General features: G+C 38.6%; 1 protein-coding gene across 1 annotated transcript in view; it reads right to left on the bottom strand.

Annotated features, from left to right (window-relative positions):
- Positions 1 to 97: 97 nt before the first annotated feature.
- Positions 98 to 22,985, bottom strand: part of LOC117305588 (protocadherin Fat 4-like) — a 40,753-nt gene continuing 17,865 nt past the window's right edge. The window contains exons 5-12 of the mRNA XM_033790467.1: positions 15,423 to 15,597; positions 14,354 to 14,598; positions 8,958 to 13,759; positions 5,671 to 5,753; positions 4,847 to 5,151; positions 4,239 to 4,459; positions 3,596 to 3,860; positions 98 to 2,979 (exon numbers count right to left, since the gene is read on the bottom strand). Of these exons, the coding sequence (XP_033646358.1) occupies positions 1,139 to 2,979; positions 3,596 to 3,860; positions 4,239 to 4,459; positions 4,847 to 5,151; positions 5,671 to 5,753; positions 8,958 to 13,759; positions 14,354 to 14,598; positions 15,423 to 15,597 (7,937 nt within the window). The 3' untranslated portion in view covers positions 98 to 1,138. The remainder of the gene's footprint in view (positions 2,980 to 3,595; positions 3,861 to 4,238; positions 4,460 to 4,846; positions 5,152 to 5,670; positions 5,754 to 8,957; positions 13,760 to 14,353; positions 14,599 to 15,422; positions 15,598 to 22,985) is intronic.

Below are 22,985 nucleotides of genomic sequence, written 5' to 3'. Positions count from 1 at the left end.
GGGCAGTAATTAACTGTTTATTACAGTACATTTTTTCAAATAGGGCCCAATTTAATAAAACTGTTCAGCACAAAATACTGCTGAATTTTGTCTTTGCTTTAGAAGAACAAAATTGAGTCTGCACTAGCCACAAAAATGCAATCTTGCATTGGGCTGGTGTTTCTGCTTACTAAGCAGTACTATTCTCTGCTTAGCAAGTTATTGTGCTTACAGGCTTTATGAAATTGGGGCCAGAACTACTGCCAGATACGACTGCTGGCCTTATGGAATGATGACTGATTCACAATAAATAAATTGTGTTTCTTTCTGGAACACAGCATTACTATGTTAACCATAACATAATATTTGACAAATATAACAAGTTTGGAAGGAGTCAAAGTTAACGACCCTGCATTTATAAACATTGATATTAAACAAGATAGACTATATCAGACATTAATAAACAATTATGAACAGGTTAAATAAAAACAATACACAATATTTATTTATGTACAATGCTGTGTAAAATCAGTCCTGCATAGTAATGGACAAATGGCTATTTCAAATATTCTAAAAAGTTTCTATTAAACCTTAAAAAATAAGTGGAACTCAATTACATCTCCACCCAAAAACAATTTAAATATTGTCCATTCCACAATAAAGATTTATAAAATGATGGTAAATTGAATAATAACTCACAGGAATTTTGAGTTTGTCATAAAAAGCTCATCTGGCACATGCAGAGTAAAAAAGACAAACATTTATTTTGATCAATCATGTTTATAAATTTCAAAAAAATTACTGATTTCTTTGGAAACTTCATGCACAAAGAATAAATAGAAATAAAGGACTTCTCACTTTGGAATGTGTTGTCCTTGTTCTGCAGTATTAACATCAAGATAATTGTGAAAATACAATCACAAGGAATTGTTCCCAATCAATGGATTGACAAACTTACTTTTACCCGACACTTAAACAAAGTCCAGGGAATGTACACATCATACATTTACTAACAAGTTAAAATATACAAAAGAGTCTATTATTAAATACATTACCAATGGACAGTATTTTGCATAAATCTCTTTAAGAATTTGTCTTCACCAGAGAAACACAATAGTAAATAAAAAATATATATATATCATTTGGTTGGGTTTATAATTTAAACAAATTCTTCAGCCGATTGTTCAATATAAACTGACTCTTCAGGAGGAGTTGTCTCTTGCAGCTGGGAGATGTCTGCAAAGACACCCATAAAAGTCTCAAAGCGTGGACCCCAGTTTAAGAATTGGTCCCAACTGAATTGTCCATTGGTTTTCTTAGGGTCCATAGTTTCATCTTCTGATGCAAAGAGGGTACTAAGAGAGCCCCCTCTAGAGTTAAGACCCTCTTTCTTCTTGAAGGGAGCGCTAAACTGTTCATAAGTCTCAGCTTCTTCATCCTCCTCTACCCCATCATCGACTTGGGACAGACGAGAGAGAAGCAGCATTCCTGGATCCAGATCTCTTAATTTCACTTTCTCATGTTCTGAATCTGCTTCTGAGCATGTGAATGAACCGGCTGTCTCATCAGAGGATGATGACTCAGGAGGTTCAAGGAGTGGTGAGGGCTCAAGGTCTGATGGCAGTGGTGGAAGGACTGGATGATGTCTATGTTTACTGCTTACAGATGAAAGGTTATCAATAGTACTGGCATGGCTCCCAGTCATTAAATCTGGTCGAGCTGTGTTTAGTCTCTTGACTTCTTCTACCGTTAAGCCTAATGAGCTTCTTAAGTCTCCAGGAGATTTCTCCTTTAATCTACTACGAGGACGTGGCGGTCTGTGTGTTTCACGTGGCTTAGGGTTGGCATGAGTTCTATCTCCCTGTCCACTACGGAGACTACTTACATCACTGTGATGCCCCTGGCTTCGAAGCTCACTCTGATTAAAACTATGATCAGATCCTACAGGGCTGGCAATATTACGTATTGGTGTATTGGCTCGGCTAAGGCGTAATGGTGTTGCTGAGCGCAGTGTGGGTTGATTATTGATAAGTAAGGCTGGGCTTTGTCTCAATGCTGGACTCTGTCTGGTCACAGCAGAAGCTGGACTTGCTCTCGTTGTCTCCATGGGAGTACTATGAGATACCCCACTAGGGCTGCTTCGTAAGTGCATTGAGTTAGGGTTTGGATTGATATTCATTGGAGTATGTCTGGAAGATGCTTGGCTAACGGGGCTTTCACATGGTGGAGTTCCAATACGAGCTAACATGGGGTTTGGTGAGTACCGGTAAGCATGACGTTTCTGCTTACGCTCTCTACCATCATGGTAATATCTGTAGTGGTATGCTGGTTCAATATCAGATGGAGCAATGCTGCTAGCATTCTCAAGATCATAGTGTTCTGGAACATCAAGATCTCTCCCTGATGCTTCTTCACCAATCACTACATCATCAGTATCCACAATGAAGGAATCACCAGGCATATCAGCATGTGCATTCTGCTCAATGATATCTGGTTGTTGACGTATCACATCCATGTTGTTGAGTGTCTTATTATGTGAGCCCATCATAGTAGGATTATCAAATGTATCTGAGCTGTAACCAGGGTTATCAAGGGAATCCATTGAGAAAGTGTTCTTAGCTCGGGTTGCCGCAACAGCCCGGGATTCCTTAGCTTTGTTACGATATCGTAACAGCAACAGGAAACAAACCAAGACGATCACAAGAAGCAGTATGGAGAACACAACTACAAGTGCAATTAAGACTGTGTTACTACCTGGACCACCAGTCGCTGGTATCTTACATTCATCTCCTGAGAATCCAGCCTGGCACTCGCAGGAATACCCATCTCCATCAATATTACATATCTGACCAACCGGACAGTGATTGGGTAAACACACATTGACTGTACCACATTCCTGTCCAGTACTCTCTGATGGTATAGCATCAAACATCTCATTAGCGCCATCTAGAGGTAGAGCAGCACCATTCAGTTCAAAGTCCTCTAAGCAGCCAGAAAAAGCTGGAAATAAAAACAACAACATAAGAGACATTAATTACATTATTTAATATGGGTCTCAAATGTTCAATGCTGCAAAGTCATTCTCAATTAAACTCAACTAATTGCACAAAAGTTACAAATAATTGTGTGCCTTGCTTGTTTACATGCAATGTATCATACTACTACAAATTTGAAATTGCTATTGAAATGATTGAATTTTCTTTTGTATTAAACCTTGTTCATACTTCCTGTGAATGCTAAGTGAGTTTTGACGTCACATGACTGTTTCCGGTTTTCTCAACTGTTGCAAAATATTTGTTGCGAATTTAAGACGTCAAAATCCATATCACATCATTATTTGCAGGAAGTATGAACCGGGCTTAATGCAGAACAGTTTCAACTTTATGGAAATAATTTCATTGGCAGACTGAACCTTTTGGTTTAGCATTCTCCACATCTTTTAAATGTTTTTTGTGTGTTTTCTTTTCACTTTGCGATTATCTTAGATTTTGTGTACATTTCAGTTTGTAATTTTCTGAATTTTGAAAGATAAATAATATCATCAATTCATAAACAGAATAATTTCAGAAAATCTTAACAAGAATTGAAATGTTGAGTAAAGTTCTTAATAACATACCAGTGATATTCTTGCCATCGATGAATAGAGGTTTCTTAGTACCACCCAGTGACATTCCGCTAACATCAAGTCCAGTAAAGTCATGCGGTACTTCATTGAATCGCTCTGAGGCTCCATCCACACCAACCTCTAGAGAGATAGTAGCGCCCTCTCTGTACAGATTGATATTATGCCACTTCCAGTCATTCAAGCTCATCTGTAGGGTGACAGAACCCTTGGTTTGACCGGCTGAACCAAAACTGTATTGAGCTTCTCCATTTACAATCTGGGTTGGATGAAACAAGAAGATGAATATTAATATCAGTGTTCTATGTAATTATACCAGTTACACAAGTAGACAATGAACATATTTCCTTAACACTGGTTGCTTTAGATTGAGACTATATTTTGTATTCCTTAATCTGGATCTGGATAGGTATTCCCAACGCTCTAATTAGAGCCAAACGAGAAGAGTAGATGATAAAGAAATTTCAGTTTTAAAAGTGGGAGGAAAACCCCAGAGAATTATTCCAGGTAAAACCCAGGCAGTCAAGTAGGGACTGAAAACCCAATCCATATAGTGCCCCCTGTTTGTGCACTCTATTTTCCTTTAATTTAAAGTCAGTATAAACTTTGAGTCTGGGGTCCAGACCATATAACATACCTGGAGTACAGTAAAATCAGCTCCAGACTCAACCAGCAAAAGTAAACCATGTGACGACCCTGTCCTGAATGACATAGAAATGGTCTGTGAGCTTGGTATGGCATCCCGTCTCCTTCTTCTAGTATCAGCCTTAGCTGCATCCAGGAGTTGTTGACGTTGGAAGCTCTCCTTGACGACATATTCAACAAAGCTGTCACCACCAAAGGAAAATGCTGTCGAAGCTGTAAAATCAAGAAAACAATACATTATGAATAAATGCTTTAATAACTAGTTCTTATATAGCGCATGGTCATTGGGTCAATAACATTGCTTTAATATTTCTCAGCTCTATGGGGAGTATTCAGCCCTGAGCTGCTGTGGTGCTAAGAAGGCTTTTTCATCAACCTCTACCCTCGCAGGTACCCATTTATACCCCTGGGTGAAGAGAAGCAATTATAGTCAAGCATCTTGCTCAAGGACACAAGTGTCACCACCGGGACACGAACCCACACTCTGTTGACGTTAACCACAGGAACTTTAGTTCGATGCTCTAAACAAGGCAGCCATGACACTTTCAAAACAATAAAATGTGATTTGATAGTAGGTAGGGGGGGGGGGGGGTTACGTACCTTTATCACAGTTATCTCCAGATGAACCTGCTTGACACTGACACCAATGTTTCCACCATTCATCCACACACAAACTATTCCCACTGCATGGATTATTAGAACACGTCTCTGTATTCCTATCACATCCTTCACCCGTTCCTCTCTCAGCTAATGGTGCAGATAGATCTAATGGTGAACCATTAATGTAAACATTCCGGATACATCCTAAGAAATCTGCTGATGAAACCTGCCAGGATCGTTCTAATATAACGTGGATAGACTCAGTACCTCCAAGGCTGAGGGGCACAGCGTTTACATCAAGGTTCCTGTCAAAGTAATCAATCAAGTTCAAATATTAGGATATCACTTATAAAACAAACAAATAAACTCATAATAATACACATTATTTATTAGGCACTTAATACGGTTGTTTTCTAAGCGCACATTCAGTATTTTCCTGCAATGTTTACATAGCACCATCTATTGGTTTACAAGGTGCTGTGGCGCAATATGCTGCCAATCAAACCACGACCACTGGGGCAAACCCCTTGTCTTTTTGCGAGTGCACTTGGCTCTTTTATGTGAGTTACACAACACAATGGATCAATGGCTAAGTGTCTTCCCTAAGGACACAGGTTTCACAACTGGGATACAAATTTGACATCACGGCTCCATTTCTGCTGCAAATATTTCGCAGGAGTTGTGGTGGTTTTCTTCATAAACTCAACATTTCAATCAGTTAACTCTGATGGTCTTCATCAGTATAGAAGATTAATCAAGACCATTACTATGGTTTCCTTCTATTTGATTTGATATGTAACTTATGATGGAGAGTCTATACTTACATTTCATTTCCATTTCCACCGGATGCTCTGCAGAAACCATCAGCTTCAGATGAAGAGCAGTCATCTACAGTCAACATGCCATCCTGTAATTATATAAACATGGATACATGAAGTTGAGTAATAGTCCTCAGTCATCTAAGAGACATTTACATCATTAGAAGGAGAATGTCATGCCATGAGTTTATTATGGTTTCATACCATACAATGAGTTCAAGTGATGATTGATGTAGTGTGTGGTTGATAGGGTTGAAACCAGACTGTCTGCAACCATTCTCATGTTAGTTTGTGAATTTGTTTCTCCAATTGACCCCTGTGCTGATTACATTGGTTTTGACTAGTGCATTTCTGAGTACTGCATTTCTGACAGTTGTGCAAAAGACACAATGGACCCGTTTTCCCATTCTTCTGTGAAAAGGTGAACAAAGTGTGACGTCATCAGCACTAAGGTTCATTGAGAGATTAGGAAATAAACAAACTAATTAATTGCACTATGAGTTGATGACAAACAGGAATTTTTTAATCTGTCTCAATTTCATAAATAAATCAGGTCGAAACTACTTTAAAAGATTTTAAAAACCAGCTTGGTATAATTGATACAACTATCCAATCAGACACACATGCTTACAGAGAATCTTGCTATTTGTTTCTTAATTTAATTCTCAGGTTTTATTTGTTACATTTTGACACCCATACCTAAAGATGTGATTGATACTAACAGGTGTTACTATGGGTTACGTGCATGGAGGCATAAACCCAATCCCTAGAGGAATCAGACCTATTGACATCAATTTCTCTGGTTTCAACCCAATGCAGATTAGCCTATTTATTTGCACAATTAGTTTGTTAAAGTACTCTTATGAGGGAGATAGAGTTTCTTATCTTTGTATCAGAACAAAGTAGAAGGGCTCTACAGAGAGTCCTAAAATGGACCTAACTGAGTAGGCAGGAGAGACTGCTAAGTTAGAAATTGGATTCTAATAGCAGGTGTTTTTTATGTTTAGCAGTACGTTTTGCTTATCAACTGGTTATGCTTTATGTGGAATTTGAAGCATTGCATGGTGAGGTATCAATGTATATTTGGTTTGCGGTAACACCATATACATACCAGCCGGTCATGCTTACTGGCTGGTTGTGCTTACCAGTAAGTTACATAAACCAGCCGGTCATGCTTACTGGCTGGTTATGCTTACCAGCTGGAAAAACTTGAACTTGAATGTTGTATGAAGCATACACAACAACTTGACCAAATACATAATGTGAGGAATTGTTTTAGCTCCATACTCCAAACACGTGTATTAAGCAATACAATGTCACAAGGGAAGTTTTCACAGCATTCCAAATAGTTGAGACAATTTTGTGCTTATATGTTTTCTTTCTGTACGCAGTTTATCAACCTGTAGAGCTATGCATCCTATAGGGACATATATCAAGAGCAATGGCATCAACCAAAATAAACCAAACCCTTTCACTTTGACTTCATCTCTTCAGTACGCCACTAAAAGGAGTGAAGCCATGAAAGGGTCTGACCTGACCGATGATTGAACTCAATAAATAACGCAGCTGCTTCTACTAGTTTTACCATTGAATGGACAAGCAACACCAACTCCAACATCAAAGGCATTTTTCCCATCATTTAAGTGGAAAGTAGGAATGAATTCTCTATTGACTAATAAAAAATCACAAGTAGAGATTTAGACGGTTCTGGTAGCGTCTTGACAATGATGGGTTAGTATCTTGTTTAATGGTCGCCTTGAAGGCAAAGTGTGAGTTAAGACAAATGACTCCATTGTCTATTTATTTATCTAAGGGGAGACACATTCCATATCTATATTAAGTTGTAAAACACAAAATGTGAACAAGAGGCAGCAGGACAAGAATGAAGCAAACCAATGAGGTAAAACAAGTAGCTATAACTCCAGAAATGGTTTGAATCGTTTCCTTATTTTTGTTAAGAGAGAAAGATGATTTGGAAGTTCAAAGATTCATTGGAAAAAAAGTTCTCTTTGACTTATTATTTCAAACACCTTAGAATGAAGGCCAATGTCTAGTACTCCGTATACAAGGATCCTGAATAAGTATCTGTTTGTATAAGTTTGACAGATTTGAACTCCGATTGGCCTGACTTTCACAGCCCATACTTGGCTGATTTATGAACCCCCCTGGGGAAGCTTTTATCCTCTGGGTCTTAATAACTATTGTGAGGTTTCAAACTTGGATCAATTTTCTATTTCTCCTAATTTAAAGGGATGTTTGCTGTTACCTTTTTTTGTTTGTTTTAAAGCATAACATGTTTCAATATAGATTTTCTCTGCAAATGGAATGTTTTTTGTTTGTTTTTTTGTTCTGTTATGAATATTGTTACTGCATAAAAATAACACATTTCTATGTCCACATTGGCTAAGAATGTTTGTATGGCCTCAACTTTACATTACGGCCTCATACTTTACAACTTTATTTTACAACAATAACTCAAAACATCTCAAACCATCCAATTGAAATCGGTGTATCACATAGTTTGAGTTCTCTGGTAATTGTTACAGATGGAAATGTAATGGCAAAAAGCTTCTAACCTAATGCCATTAGCACAGTGTGATGAATCACTCAGTATTGGGTCATTATGTGTCAGCTGCTGTTTTATGTCCTTATTTTTTTGTCACGTTTATTATGTGCAGTGTCAGGGTTTTACTAACAAGTATCCCAAACCTCAGAATAATTTTAAACAAGCAACGGGAGTTATAACAGGAGTTATAACGTAATGTCTTTAAAACAAAGGCACTGGATACCTTTGGTAATTGTCAAAGACTAGTGTTCTCACTTGGTGTATCCCTACATATGCATAAAATCACAAATCTGTGAACATTTTGGACTCAATTGGTCATCAAAGTTGTAAGAGAATAATGAACGAAAAAACACTTGTTGCACAAATTTGTGTGCTTTCAGATTGCTTATAAAGGCTTCAGCCATGATGTCTTTTAATATTTCCTTTAGAGGGAGCCGTTTCTCACAATGTTGTGTACTATCAACAGCTCTTCATTGCTTGTTACCAAGTAAGTTTTCTATGCTACCAAATTTGTGTGCTTTCAGATTGCTTATAAAGGCTTCAGCCATGATGTCTTTTAATATTTCCTTTAGAGGGAGCCGTTTCTCACAATGTTGTGTACTATCAACAGCTCTTCATTGCTTGTTTCCAAGTAAGTTTTTATGCTACCATTTATTTTAAGAAATTACCAATAGTGTCCAGTGCCTTTAAGCTGTGAATTCACTAAAAACTTTCATGTACAACTCACCTTCCCAATGCGTCTTGCTTCAACCGAGTGCCACTGCCCATCAGCAATCTCTTTATCAGTAGATATCACCGTCACACCATCTCCTAGATTGTAGGATAGCTGTAGCTTGCCGGATATAACTTCAAGTGTTAAGAACTCTGCTTCAGTAGATGATGTGCCGTCGTGGTTGTAGAGTAGCAGAGCATTAGGTGAGACTGTAGTGAACTGCATCGTGATGATATTCTGACTACCAGTGAGGGCGTCAAACTCCATATAAGAACCTTGCTGGAATCCAATACTCTTAAACTGACATATATCGCCCCATTCTCCAAACTGACATTCACATCTGTAGCTACTACCTTCTTCAATACAGACTCCATCATTCTGACATGGTTGCTTTGTACATGGTCCATTCTCACAATCGTCTCCACTATAACCAGGCTTGCAGCGGCATATATAAGCACCTACTTGATCTAAGCAAGTTCCACCATTCAAACAAGGATTTCCTGCACAGTCGTCTATATTAGTGGCACATTGATTACCAGTATAGCCTAACGCACAGGAACAGCTATAGCCTCCTATCTCATCCATGCATAGCCCACCATTCAGACACGGTTCTGAATCACATTCATTGATCTGTTCCTCACAGGTTGGTCCAAAGAACTCATTGATACATTCACATCTAAACACACGCTGCATTACTGGACCTACAAAGATGATTGAAGGACTGTCAATAATGGCTTGTGTTTGTTCTAACTTGATATGATCAGAACATGTTCCTGAGTTACTGCATGGGTTGATTGAGCATGGTGAGTAATCAACGATATCAATAATCACTCCAGATTGGCTCATGATGGTTGCTTTGTTATCAGTAATCAACTTAGCAACATCATCACGTAGTGTGTATCCATTGTCTTTTTGGATTGCTAGAGTCAGATCCATCTTATTGACTTCATTCTCGATGTTATTCAAGCTTAGAACCAGAAGCGTTTCTCGGATGCTGAGGAATGATAACAATGAAGCGGAGAAACGATCATAGTAACCAGAGAGGAAGGTCTCAGGGACTAAATCTGATAATCGAAGTGTGATGCTGTTGGTGATGGAATCATTATTAAAGGCTTTGTAGGAAACACTGAAGTCCGAGAGTATAGCTGGATGTTGGCCATCATCCCCAGTTATCTCAAGTGTATACTCTGACTCAGTAGAATGCATTCTGGAGTTTAATTCACATCCAGATTGGATAGAAAATACATTCTGATCACCGTTGACAATCCGACATGCAAATACATCGCCAGTATCAAGATCATTAGGTCGTACAACACCAATGGTACCTCCAGGGAATACAGACTGATAGGCTTTGACTTCAATACGGGCATTTCTTTCTGATGACGGGTTGTCATTTTGATCCTGCACAGTGATATGGATCGTTGATACAGCCTTCATTTCAGGAACTGCTCCGTCTCCGCATTCAATGGAAAGATAATAATCACTCTTCAGTTCTCGATCTAAAGTCCGAGTCGTTCTTAGAAGTCCAGTGTTTGAATTCAATGTAAATGATGAGCTGTCTGGATTAGGCAGCAGGGTGAATGTAAATAAACTAGGATTGGAATTCTCATCAGGATCAGTAGCATTCAGGATCATCACATTAGTTAAAGGAGCTTCATTCTCTGAGACAAAACCAACATCATTGCCTGGTAGGAAGATAGGACCATTATCGTTAACATCTTCTATATTGATAACGACTTGCGTCAATCCTGTTTGAGGTGGATCTCCAGTGTCTATAGCTCCTACTGTCAGTCTGTATGTAGAGACTCTCTCTCTATCAAGCTCTGATGCAATCGTTATACGTCCAGAAAGTGCATCAATATCAAACGCACCTTGATGGTTACCATCCATGATTGCATATGAGAACTGTCTGAACTCGTTGCTTTGGTCGTATTCAACAGCACTCACTACAGTGACGAAGGTACCTACATCATCCCCTTCACTAACTGTTGCTTGGTAGAGATCACTTAGGAACTGTGGTGGATCATTTGCATCTAGGATAGTAATAGTAATTTGAGCTTCATCGATGTTATCTCCAGTGATAGGTCCTAGATTCTTAGCAAGTACAGACAGCGTGATGGTATCTTGGGTCTCTCTATCCAGCTCACCATTAGCCTTTGAGACTAGTAGTTCTCCAGTCAGGATATTAATAGAGAATCCTTGCTGATTACTGGATCCAACTAGGAGGTACTGCACCTGGCCGTCTACTCCCTGATCACCATCACTAGCATAGACCATACCCACGACAGCACCATCAACTTCAGCTTCACTTACAGAGAATTGGTAAGATGCTTGGACAAACCGTGGATTATCTTCATTGACTCCTGTTAGATGCACTTTGACGTGAGCGATACCAAACTGAGATGTATCTTCATTAGCAGCTTCAATAGACAATTGGAATATCTTGAGATCTCCTTCGTAATCCAAGCTGCCTTGTGTTTGAATCACACCGGTGTCATGATCAATGATGAATAAATTGACACCATTACCACCAATGATATCATAAGTGAACTCAGCATTGGTTCCTGTATCTGCGTCCATTGCAGTCACAGTAGTAACGTACGTAGCACTGGGTGAATTCTCAGCTACTTTGGGATCATACTGGTCTGGATTGAAGATTGGAGGGTTATCATCAACATCAATCAAATCAACTGTTAAGACAGTAATGCTATGTTTATCATTCCAGCCTTGATCACGGACTGCAATCTGCATAGTGTGTGATGTAAACTCCTCATAGTCTAAAGCCTTAGCTACAGTAACTAAGCCTGTTCCTTCGTTGATGGTGAATAAACCTTGTTCATTACCACTCCCAATGGTATACAGAAGCATTCCATTAACGCCAGAATCTAAATCTGTGGCTGTAACACGTTTCACTTCCGATCCCACTGATAAATCTTCACGTACTGACACTTGATAAGTCAACTCATCAAATATTGGTGTGTTATCATTACTACCAGTGACAAGAAGTTGAACATTAACTTGAGCACTCATAGGTGATGGTAGCCCTTCATCCTTAGCTTCAACAATAAGATTGTAATAACTACCAATATCTGATTGTAGACTCAATCTAACTTGGATCCAACCAGAATCTTGCTCAATATCAAACAGAGATGATCCATTACCACCAATAATAGAATATTGGATGTGTGCGTTCTGTCCCTGGTCTAAGCTTTCTGTGGCAATGATCTGTAGAATAGACTGATCTATTTGGGAGTTGAATGGAACTGGTGAGAAATATTCCGCTTTCTCAAAGACAGGTGGGTACTCGTTGGCATCATAGATTGTTACAGTCACCTGGACTTCAGTGTATAGAGACGGTACTCCTCTATCTCTAGCGAGAACTTCAAGATAATAGACGTTAGGGTTAGATGAGTCAAGAGGTTGAATGTAATCTACCGGTGTCTTGATGGTTATATAACCAGTATCTTCATTAATGAGGAAGAAATCAGATCGTGACTTCATGGTGTAATAGACATCCTGATTAGCTCCAATATCAAGGTCTGTAGCACTGACTTGTAGAGCAGAGGAGCCTGATGCTAAGCCTTCAGGTAGACTAACACTGTAGGATGCTTGATTGAATGTTGGTGAGTGATCATTTACATCAGATATTGTAATGGTCACCGTTGTATCTTTAACATGTGACTCGTCACCAGCCGAGACTGGAAGTTGATATTGACTCTTAACCTCTCGATCCAACGTTGCATTGACACGGATTCGCCCTGTTTTGGAATCAATGACAAAGTCACTCAAACCATCACCCACACCCACGATGGAATATCTGACGCTATTGACAATATCAAGATCTGATGTTGTAATGGTAATCACATCGGTTCCAATGGGGGAATTCTCTGGTATGGTTGCACTGAATAGATTGGTGAAGCTCAAATCATTATCATTGATGTCATCTACTGTTATATGAACAGTAACTTGGGCAGTCTTAGCAGGACTTCCTTGGTCTTCAGCTTGAACCGTCAATACGTATTCAGGAATTGATTCTCGATCTAAGACTTTATTTGTCTGCAGCCATCCTGTACTAGGATTGATTCTGAAATCATTATTAGGATTGCTATCAATCCGTATAGAGTAGCGGATATTACCAAACAAAGCGCTGTCTGCATCAGTAGCAATGATTTGTATAACGTCAATCCCCGCTGATTGGCCTTCCAATGCATTCCCGCTATAACCAGCTTGAGTAAACACTGGGTAGTTATCATTTACATCACGGACATTGACGATGACTTGTATGAAACTTGACAGTGGTTGTGTGTCACCATCACGAGCTTCAACTAGAAGAGAGAATCTCTGTATAGCTTCATAATCCAAACCAGCAGTATTAACAGCCAATCTTCCACTCTGTTCATCTACAATGAATGAGTTCTCAGCATTGCCTCCTACGATGTGGTAAGTTACATCCCCTTGTTGACCAGTCTTTGGGCTGACAGCTTGTAGTGTAACAACTTCTGTATTGGCTGATGTATCTTCATTGATTGTATAAATCGTACCATCAGACGGACTCTGAAACTCTGGGAATTCTCCTGATGGATCGAATGTGATTTGCACTGTAACCATAGCAGCTGTATGAGATGGGTTACTGTCGGCAGCTGATACTTCTAATGTGTAGGATCCGCTTTCCAAAGTGAGCTGTCTAGCTGTAGTAATGAAGCCTGTATCAGCATCAATGCTAAATCTAGTGGCGTCTCCATTGATAATGGAGTACGTCAGCTTTGCATTAACACCGAAGTCAGCATCGTGGGCCTCTACAGCTATCACATAGGTACCTATAAAAGATAACAAAGACATCAAAGTTACAAATTTTTCGGGAATGTATGCTTCGTTTTTGAAACGGCAAGGGCACCAAGGCATTTTCTCCTCGGTAAAGGACACCCTATGACGAAACTGTAAATTTCTACTGGAGAATTTCAAGGGCACCACGTCAATGACTAAGGGGCATGGAGGCAATCGCATTCGTTCCCTCCATGAAGTATTGGGCCTGTTATTGGTGTGGAAATTTAAGTGTAGATTGATGACATTGATCATATAGTACTGCATGATTTGGGGGCGACATTGGACTCTTATGAATTTCTTATACACATTTGAAGCTGCACATGGTAGGTAGGCATATAAAGCCTGGTTCATACTTCTTACAAATGCGAAGCGAATTGGAATGTCACAGGGATGTTTCCGTAGTGAATGTTTCGCAGGAGTTAACCACAATCAAAATTGCTGCGAATTTGTGACGTCGAACTTCAGATCCCATTCGTAAGAAATATGAACCGTGCTTTAATCAGTACAATTGTGTAAATTGACATCTACAATGGCGGACAGTGGTAGCTGGATGAAACAAGGGATCTAAACAAAAAGCAAACACTCACCTGCTGGTGTAGGTGATGGTATCAAAGCTTGATAACCCTGTACACTAAACTGTGGTGCATTGTCATTGATGTCATCTAGATGAACAGTGACAGTCGTTTGACTTGTCCATAGGTCACCATCCTCTACAGTGACAATGATGTCATAGCTTGATTGCTCTTCTCTATTGAGTGGTCCTGCTGTTAGAATCTCTCCGGTCACTGGCTCAATGGTGAACTTACTTCCAATAGTATTATCAAGTCGGTATCTGTAATAGTTGAAGATCAATGTTTGTTGTTTATTGTTATTTTTATTATAACTATAATTTGGGGGGCTAATCATCCTTACTCGCAGCTAAGAGCTGAATTGCGAAGGATTCGGCTACAACGTGTTCGAGAAGCTGGCATGCAAGGGCGCCTCTGGCTGCCAGCCACATCAACCCATTATGACCACGGAGCACAGCCAAGATCGAAAGTGTTTGATTTTTTCACGAGGGAGGAAAACCGGATGGTCTGGAAAACCCTCGTGGCACAGCAGAGAACCAACGCACAACTCAACTCACATCTGGCCCCGTCCAGGAATCGAACCGGGGTCACCTTGGTGAGAGGCGAGCGCTTTACGCATACGCCAACCATGTTATCTACATGCTTTGAATATATATAACATTTGCACAAGATATGGTGCATTACAAGTTCATCCTCACAGGACTACATGCAATCATACACTGGAGTTCATCTTTGAAATGCCTCTTCTATTTGACAAGTGCATGGAAACTTTTGAAGAATCACCAATGCCTAAACCAGGGCAGGCAAGGATTTAAAACCAATGTAATTCCAGTCACCATGAAACACCCAATACAAAAATACCGGAGTATAACTTTTTAAACAATAATGCTCATACCCAACATGAATTTGTTCCTTGAAGAAAAAGTAGGACAATTTTATCAAGTAAAAGAGCCGACCAACATGATCATGTGGTATAGGCTTTTATAATCTTTTCAGGCTATTTGATCACAATTTTTTACTGATTTTTCCAAGGGCTAAAGTATCGGAAATCAAACTAAAGTAGGAAGAATATCAAGCCTGTACATACCTCAAAGCAGCAGATGAATCTAGATCAGTAGCAGTGACTTGAATGACTGGACTATTAGGACTTATTCCCTCTTGCATGGTAGTTGTGTAATGAGGAAATTCAAACTCTGGTTGGTTGTCATTGTCATCAGTTACTGTAATCGTTAACTCAGTGGATGTCTCCAATGGTGGATTTCCTGTATGGGTGAAATCAAACAACAACAAAGTGCTTTATTAATATTACTATAGCAATTACAAACTATAAATTAAGATTATGTTGACAAGATTATTTATCAAGTTATATACCACAAGTGAAACTGACTGGGTACAATTTAAACAATTTGGGCTTTAAGAAAGTAAAATTGACTTGAGTAAGACTTGAACCTACAACCTTTGGATTATCATGCAAATGCTATATATACCAAGTGAGCTGTCTAGCCCTAAAGTTGGTCTCCTTTGTCAATATCTTTGTACGGGGATGCCAGTCAGAAGCCAAAATTGTTTGCAAGAAAAAACTAAGGCAGTATGAGAAAAATAACAGTCTGATGTGCAACAAGGAAAGGGACAGGAGAAGTTTGGCAAACTAAACCACAAAGCATAGAGCAAAATGCAAAATATCTTTGGTAAATATGTTATTTATATTTCAAGCAGCAATCTATCATCATTACTTCATCAACAAGTAACATGTAAACTGAATGGTGACCACCCTTTAATTGAGAAATCTTTCATGATGTGGTTTTGTGTGGTGGTCTGAAGTTATCCAGCCGCCTACTAAAACTGTTCCCTGGAGACTAGGTCCCAACAAACCAAACACACAATGCTAACAGAATCAAGCATGATTTATTCCCAGATTTAACAAATTGCTTTTCACAAAACTACTGAGTACTTTAGCCTCTCCCAATGGTCCAATAACATCATTTTCTAAAATTACTTTTCTGGTTATTTTCAAGTTTCCAACGCCCCTGTTCATTACACCATTTTTGTCACGAATACCCAACAATTTTTAGGTGGACTTCAACTTCAAGAAAAATGTGAACCCAGATAATAAGTTTGTCCATCCCTTTGATACAGTCTTCCTTGTTAGAAAACACCATGTGTACTCTGTATGGGGGTCAAGCTCACCAAAGAAAAGATTATAAAAACAAACAAGTTTGTCCTTTGGAAAAAACTTGCCCATAAACTTGAAATAACTACTTGATTTGTTTATGCCTCAGCTCAGTGAGAGTCTTTTACTGTCAATGAAGAATCTATGATTTATTGCTGTTTGGTTCATTTGAATGAGAAACGATGCCTCTTAAAAATGAGTGAATACTGAAAGAGTTTAGAGATGGTCAGTGGCCTACTTCTGGTGAATGTATCATGAGAACAAAACAGAATCAACAACCACAGGAATTGAGAGTTTAAACTTACAGCTTGGTAAGAAAGTGGAAAAAGTCTGCAGGCAAATATTTGCTCATCCATTTGACATAATAATTATAACAGACAATCAGAGCATACTGATCGAAAACATTGAGTCTTGACCATCGGTTCTTTTCAGAACCACCACTACTCAAAAGAGATATGCCTATTCACAAGGTGCTACTGCAAACCTCTCTTAGTTATACTTGCATCATGCAAAGTTTCAAATCCTAGTTAAAAACGTAACTCCCGAACCAACAGATTTTTAAGCAATTTTACTACAATGTCAATTGTCAATCAAAATTGTGTATACATATCAAACAGATTAGAGCTAAATCCAAACTTCCTTCCTTTCACATTTCAACCAGAGAGCTCCCTCATGATGTTTACATTTCATATTAAAACTATTCCTTTCCCTTTTGGGCTTATTTCTGAATGCAATACACCAAGGTCTGTCTATTTGGTATTTCATTTTGACAAGGCTACTTGCGACTACTTTTCTAAAAGCTGGCACCCTTTTCCCTGGAGGGTAATTGTGTTTCCTTTGATAGTATTTCTGCTTACTACTGATAATCCTATAGACAAGATCTTAGTTCATCCAGTGGATTAAACTACCTTTAGGTTTCAATGTCAGTGTGAAACTAGTTTTCTTGTTTGTGGGAGTTACAGACTATTATCGATCCATTCAGGGTTTCTTCGTCTCTGTCGGTTTAGGAAAAGGGAGGGAGTGGTATTGTGTTGTGACGGTTCTTTGCTGAGGGTGGTCCGAGGGCCTGAGTGGTCTTTTGTGATTCTAGGGCAACGGATCTAGCCACAAACTGATTACAAAGGTATTTCATTTGAAAATTGCTTTGAACTTAATAGCCTTTTGGTCTGTACACAATGCGCTTGCTTAGACACATTTAGCGTTTTCTAAAGGGTATTTGTAGGTTGGTATTGGAAACTCGATAGTATCTGAGTTTGCTCTGTAACTATTTCAGTTTCAAACACAATCCATTGCAAGCTACACTCGTGATAATATGTCACGTACATGTAGGTTAATTCTACAAGTAAAACCAAATTAAATTTGTTTGTTTGCTCTTATTTTATTAAAGAGGATTTAAGTCCCATAACAAAGTGAACTATCTGGAGCAAAGGCTTGTAGAATTACTTTTGAAACTAACAAACTAGTTTTGAGTGGCATGTAAGGCCTTGAAACGTGTACCAGTATGATGCAACTATGCTTGAACTATCGAGAAAGGTCTGCCTTACTCTATATGAATGTTGAAACTGACAGATTCTGTATGACCATGGGAGGCAGAAATGTCTACCTCCATGGTATGCGTTTATGTTCTTGAAACTACTACAATTGACATCCCACCCTTAGTTCAAATCATTCAAGAATTTGTTCATACAAATAAACAACAAAATTACTTTTTTTTTTAACAACTAAAAGAAATTACACACGCTAGATTTATAATTGAAAATGCACCTGGCTGCCTCAGGAAAACAACATGAAACTTTGCCATAAGTAACATTGTAATAAGTCACGTGTGACTAAACATTGATCAAGTCAATATAGCGATGTGGCAGTTCAGATTACTGGCTGCGACTCTATTGTCGCTCTTGCGGGCAGTTCAGAACCTCTGTAGAAAGCTTCTGGTTTCATACAAAACTCACGCACACCAGTTTGTTTTTCAGCAGGAATTTCAGGGTACATGTCAATAAGCCTAAATGCAACTCTGTTTCTAAGCTTGCCTTACACTCTACTGTAACACACAAGGAAGTGACTTTATGAGTTTTGTATCTTAATCCTGCTTAAGGGCCTTCTACATCAATTCAGAGGAAATTTCTTGTTGTGAGAATTTATCCACTGGAAAATGCAACATGACAATCATTTAGTAAAGGAAACAAGCTGTAGATTTTCATTATTTTGATTAGCTTTTCTGCCTGTATGAAGGAAAACGTCTCAATAATTCCAATCTAAATAGTTTCCAAATGCATGTGGGAACACTCCTTCCCCACTACCATGACCAAGTACAAAGCAATTGTAGCTCCATAAAGGAGCTGTAAATTACAATCCAAATTAAAAAACGTGCTCCAGCAGCATTTAGAGGAATATATGGACGTCATTGTTAACAAGTAACAATCAACTGGACATGTTATATTGAAATAACCGACAACATCAAATCGAATCCGACACACTAAGATTCATGCATCGTTGAGATCAAATGAAATGTTGTTTATCTGAGAATGTGATTGGAATTGTTGCCTCTGACATACAATGAGCTAATACTAACATACAGTTTTACCTTAGATTGTAACTATGCATTAAAAACTTTTCTATATTCCTGAATAGATTTGACCATGCCTTGTCAGCCCTGTCTGCTTCGTTTTTGAGAGGGCAAGGGCACCAAATCATTTTCTCCTTGGTAAAGGGCAATTGTAAATGTCTATTGGAGCATGTCAAGGGCACCAAGGCAAGGCAATGACCAGGGCAGGGGGCATGTAGGCAATCCCCTCTATTGCCTCTGTGAAATATCAGGCCTACCTTGTAATCTGAGTGATGAGGCTTGTTTGACTGTTTTGTAAGTCTTCAAAATAAGCAAATCTTTAACAACAACAAGTTTGGAAATGGCTAGTTTGTAAGAAGACACCCAGAATGTCTTGCAGATGTGTGCACATGGTTTCTGAGTAACATCAACCACAATAGTGCCTCTAGTCATAGTGGCTGGCACCAGACTTTAAACCCTCATCTATGTAGCTTGAGGATTGGAACCCAGACTCTCTGACTCTATGTAATTAGACCTTACTAAGGTCCTCAAGTAGAAGTAAGATAACATTCCAATGTTGCCAAACAAAGGACTGGGTTACAAACTACACCCAGGTAGCACTCCGCATTCAGCTTTCAAAGACACTGGACACTATTGGTAATTGTCAAAGACAAGTCTTCACAGTTGGTGTATCTCAACATATGCATAAAATAACAAACCTGTAAAAAGTTTGAGCTCAATTTGTCATGGAAGTTGCGAGATATAAATGAAAGAAAAAAATACCCTTGTCGCACCATGGTCACACAAAGTTGTGTGCTTTCAGATGCTTGATTTCGAGACCTCAAATTCTAAATCTGAGGTCTTGAAATCAAATTCGTGAAAAATTACTTCTTTCTCGAAAACTACGTCACTTCAGAGGGAGCTGTTTCTCACAATGTTTTATACTGCCAACCTCTCCCCAATACTTGTTACCAAGTGAGGTTTTGTGCTAATAATTATTTTGAGTAATTACCAATAGTGTCCACTGCCTTTAAATAATAACCTTCTCTTTCCTGCTTTAGAAATTTGAAAGTTCTTCCACTTTTCATAAAAACTTATTCCAGGGAAAAACGTTTGTGTCGTATCAAATGTGTTCAACAGCGTACGTCAGATAACTATTATGAGGAAGTCCTTTATTACTGCTACTGTTCCTATTATAAAACAATTTCTCAACTATTTTTGTATACTGCTTATTAGAAATAGATGCAATAGGTTTATGCAGACCTTGGAAGTCAACCCTTGCAGGCGAAGGAGAAAACAAACCAGTTCCTATAAAAACAGCAAGTCAATCAACTATTACTTCATAGTGAAGTAATCTATTTATTATCAGCCTATTATTGGGGAGTAATTAAGCAAGACGAGGCTGTGGTTTATACTTGGATTGCTATGTAAAGCAGAGTAACAATAGAGGGGAAGTTACCAGGAAATTGTTGGCTAATTGCAAATCAGCCATGAGGAAATCCTGTTGTTATTATTTGTCAAAATACAAGGACTGTGGGATCCATACCACCATGAAGGCACTGGACACCTTTGGTAATTGTCAAACACCAGTATTCTGTGCATCTCAACATGTGCATAAAATAACAAATCTGTGAAAAACTGTTGACTCAATTGATCATGAAAGTTGCAAGAGAATAGTGAAAGAAAAATAACCCATCTTGCACAATTAATTTGTGTGCTTCAGATGCCTAAAAGGCCTTCAAGCCTGATGAAGTCTTTTTGAGTGAGAAATTACCTCTTTCTCAAAAACTACGTTACTTCAGAGGGAGCCGTTTCTCACGATGTTCTATACTATCAACAGCCATTGCTCGTGACTAAGAAAGTTTTTATGCTAACAATTATTTGAAGTAATTACCAATAGTGTCCAGTGCCTTTAATAGAGTGGTGTCTTTCAATTGTTAGCAAGCTTGCTGTACACCTGATCATTACTATCCATTCTGACAAACAACTACATGTCACTGGATTTGACGAGGGGTACTTTGTTACTCTTTTCATGAAAACTTTGCAAATAGCATTTACCAGGTCTGAAAGCGATATTTATCAAACATGGGGATCAAGTGTATGATAAAAGGATAAGTGAGTAATATACAATGAGATATGACCTTGAAATATCTACCTCCAGTCCACAACAACATTGTAATAATCCACACTGAGTATTGTGAGAACTCAAACACCCCATCCAAGATTTAACAATGGCAGAAACTGAATGCGAGTACACTAGACAGTGTCATTTGTTAGTCACACATAGTGCACCAATAAAAAAAAATAATAAAAAAACTTTGAGGTATTTTGATGTTTTTTTCTGATGACGCCATGGTGTGACCCAAGGCTCTGATAGGTACAGACTCATGTCTGGATGAACTTCAATTGTTCTCAGGGGAACAAAACCTGATGTGGATTTCTTTTGATCAAAGTCACGTTCATGTATCCTTGAATGTGCTAACTCTGACAGTAGGAGTAGGGCGAATGATTTAGAAGTTACGCTCCAATAATCCAAAAAGAAGTTTCAGAAAATGTACTGTGTCATGGTATGAAATAAAGCAGAAAGTGCAACTGATTCAAAAGACAGCTGTGCAATCACGTGTTCATATAGAGTATTGTTATTCAGAAGACAAGTTTGGTTACTACCTCCCCCTCATGTCCTGGGCCAAATTTCATAGAGCTGCTTAAGCAGAAATATTGCTGAACAATTTTCTGCTAAGCAGAAGTTAGCAGGATACCAGTCACAAATTTGACATGCGACATGGTAATTTGGCTGGTAACCGTATTCCGGTAAGCATAATTACCTAGGGCTTAGCTGCTTTTTGTGCTTGGGGTATCTCTCAAGAAAACTACCACAAATTATTAGCTCCACAAAACTAACAATTACTGATAAAAACAATCAAGCCACAAGATGTCTTGCTGCCTTTCATACTTCACTATTTGACCTCTTGCAATGTTGGTGCCCTGTGTTGACCAAACCACAGAGCTATGACCAAACTGATTACAATGTACCTGGCAAACCACCTGATCAACTGTTTAATCTACAGGTATCTACCCTAAGGTGAGTTAAGAATGCTACAAGCTCAGGAAACTGTTGATGTTTACTTCATGAGTTCACAGCTGCACAAATAACCACATGAACCATGAGTAACATACATCTCAAGACCCCACTCCAATCTTGAACTCTTTAACACTGAGACTGATCATGTCTTATATTGACATTGATTGGACTTCCTAGCTTCAAGCTCTTAATCAACTAATCACAAACAACACTTGGCTCAGTTTCCAAGTTCATATCCACTCAGGACTCCTTAACAACTCCGTTTATGTCAGACTCTGTTTCAACCAAATTATTTTCTTTTTAAAGATTTTTCCGCTGTCCCTCTTTCTTAAATCTCTAACATACCTGATGACTACCTTTGACTAAAGTCTTTTGGTACATGTAGATACGTGGATACACCTAATTCCCACCAAAAGAACATTGCACCACTGTAGATTTTGTTGCCATGGCCGAAAATAGATTGAGTGCTATTATTGAGTGCTATTATTGAACCACTAACTGATGAGGGAGTGAAAATTCAACCACGATGTAGGAATGTAAGAAAGTAGCGTATGTAATAAAAATAACCGGTATTAAATATTGTATGACAGAAGGAATAAATACAGCACCTTCACTCCCTTGTTTCAGAAAAAATGCAACAAACCGCAGTGAAATACAGCCTTACGATCAACTAGAACCCAGGAAATCTATCTGCCTTGGGATTTAAAGGTCATGCCTTGACCCAGACTGATTGGCTGCTTGAAAGAAATACTCGCTAGGCATCAACTTTAAGGGATGTTCCAAAAAAACTACAAGAAAGTGGGTTTTTTTCTCCAGACAAACACACAAATTGTAAAGTCATAGAAATAGTTAA

Source organism: Asterias rubens, assembly GCF_902459465.1.
Source record: "Asterias rubens chromosome 8 unlocalized genomic scaffold, eAstRub1.3 super_scaffold_89, whole genome shotgun sequence".
NCBI classification, from domain to species: Eukaryota; Metazoa; Echinodermata; class Asteroidea; order Forcipulatida; family Asteriidae; genus Asterias; species Asterias rubens.
Note: the sequence above shows the minus strand (reverse complement) of the source record. Positions and strands in the feature narration are given on the sequence as shown.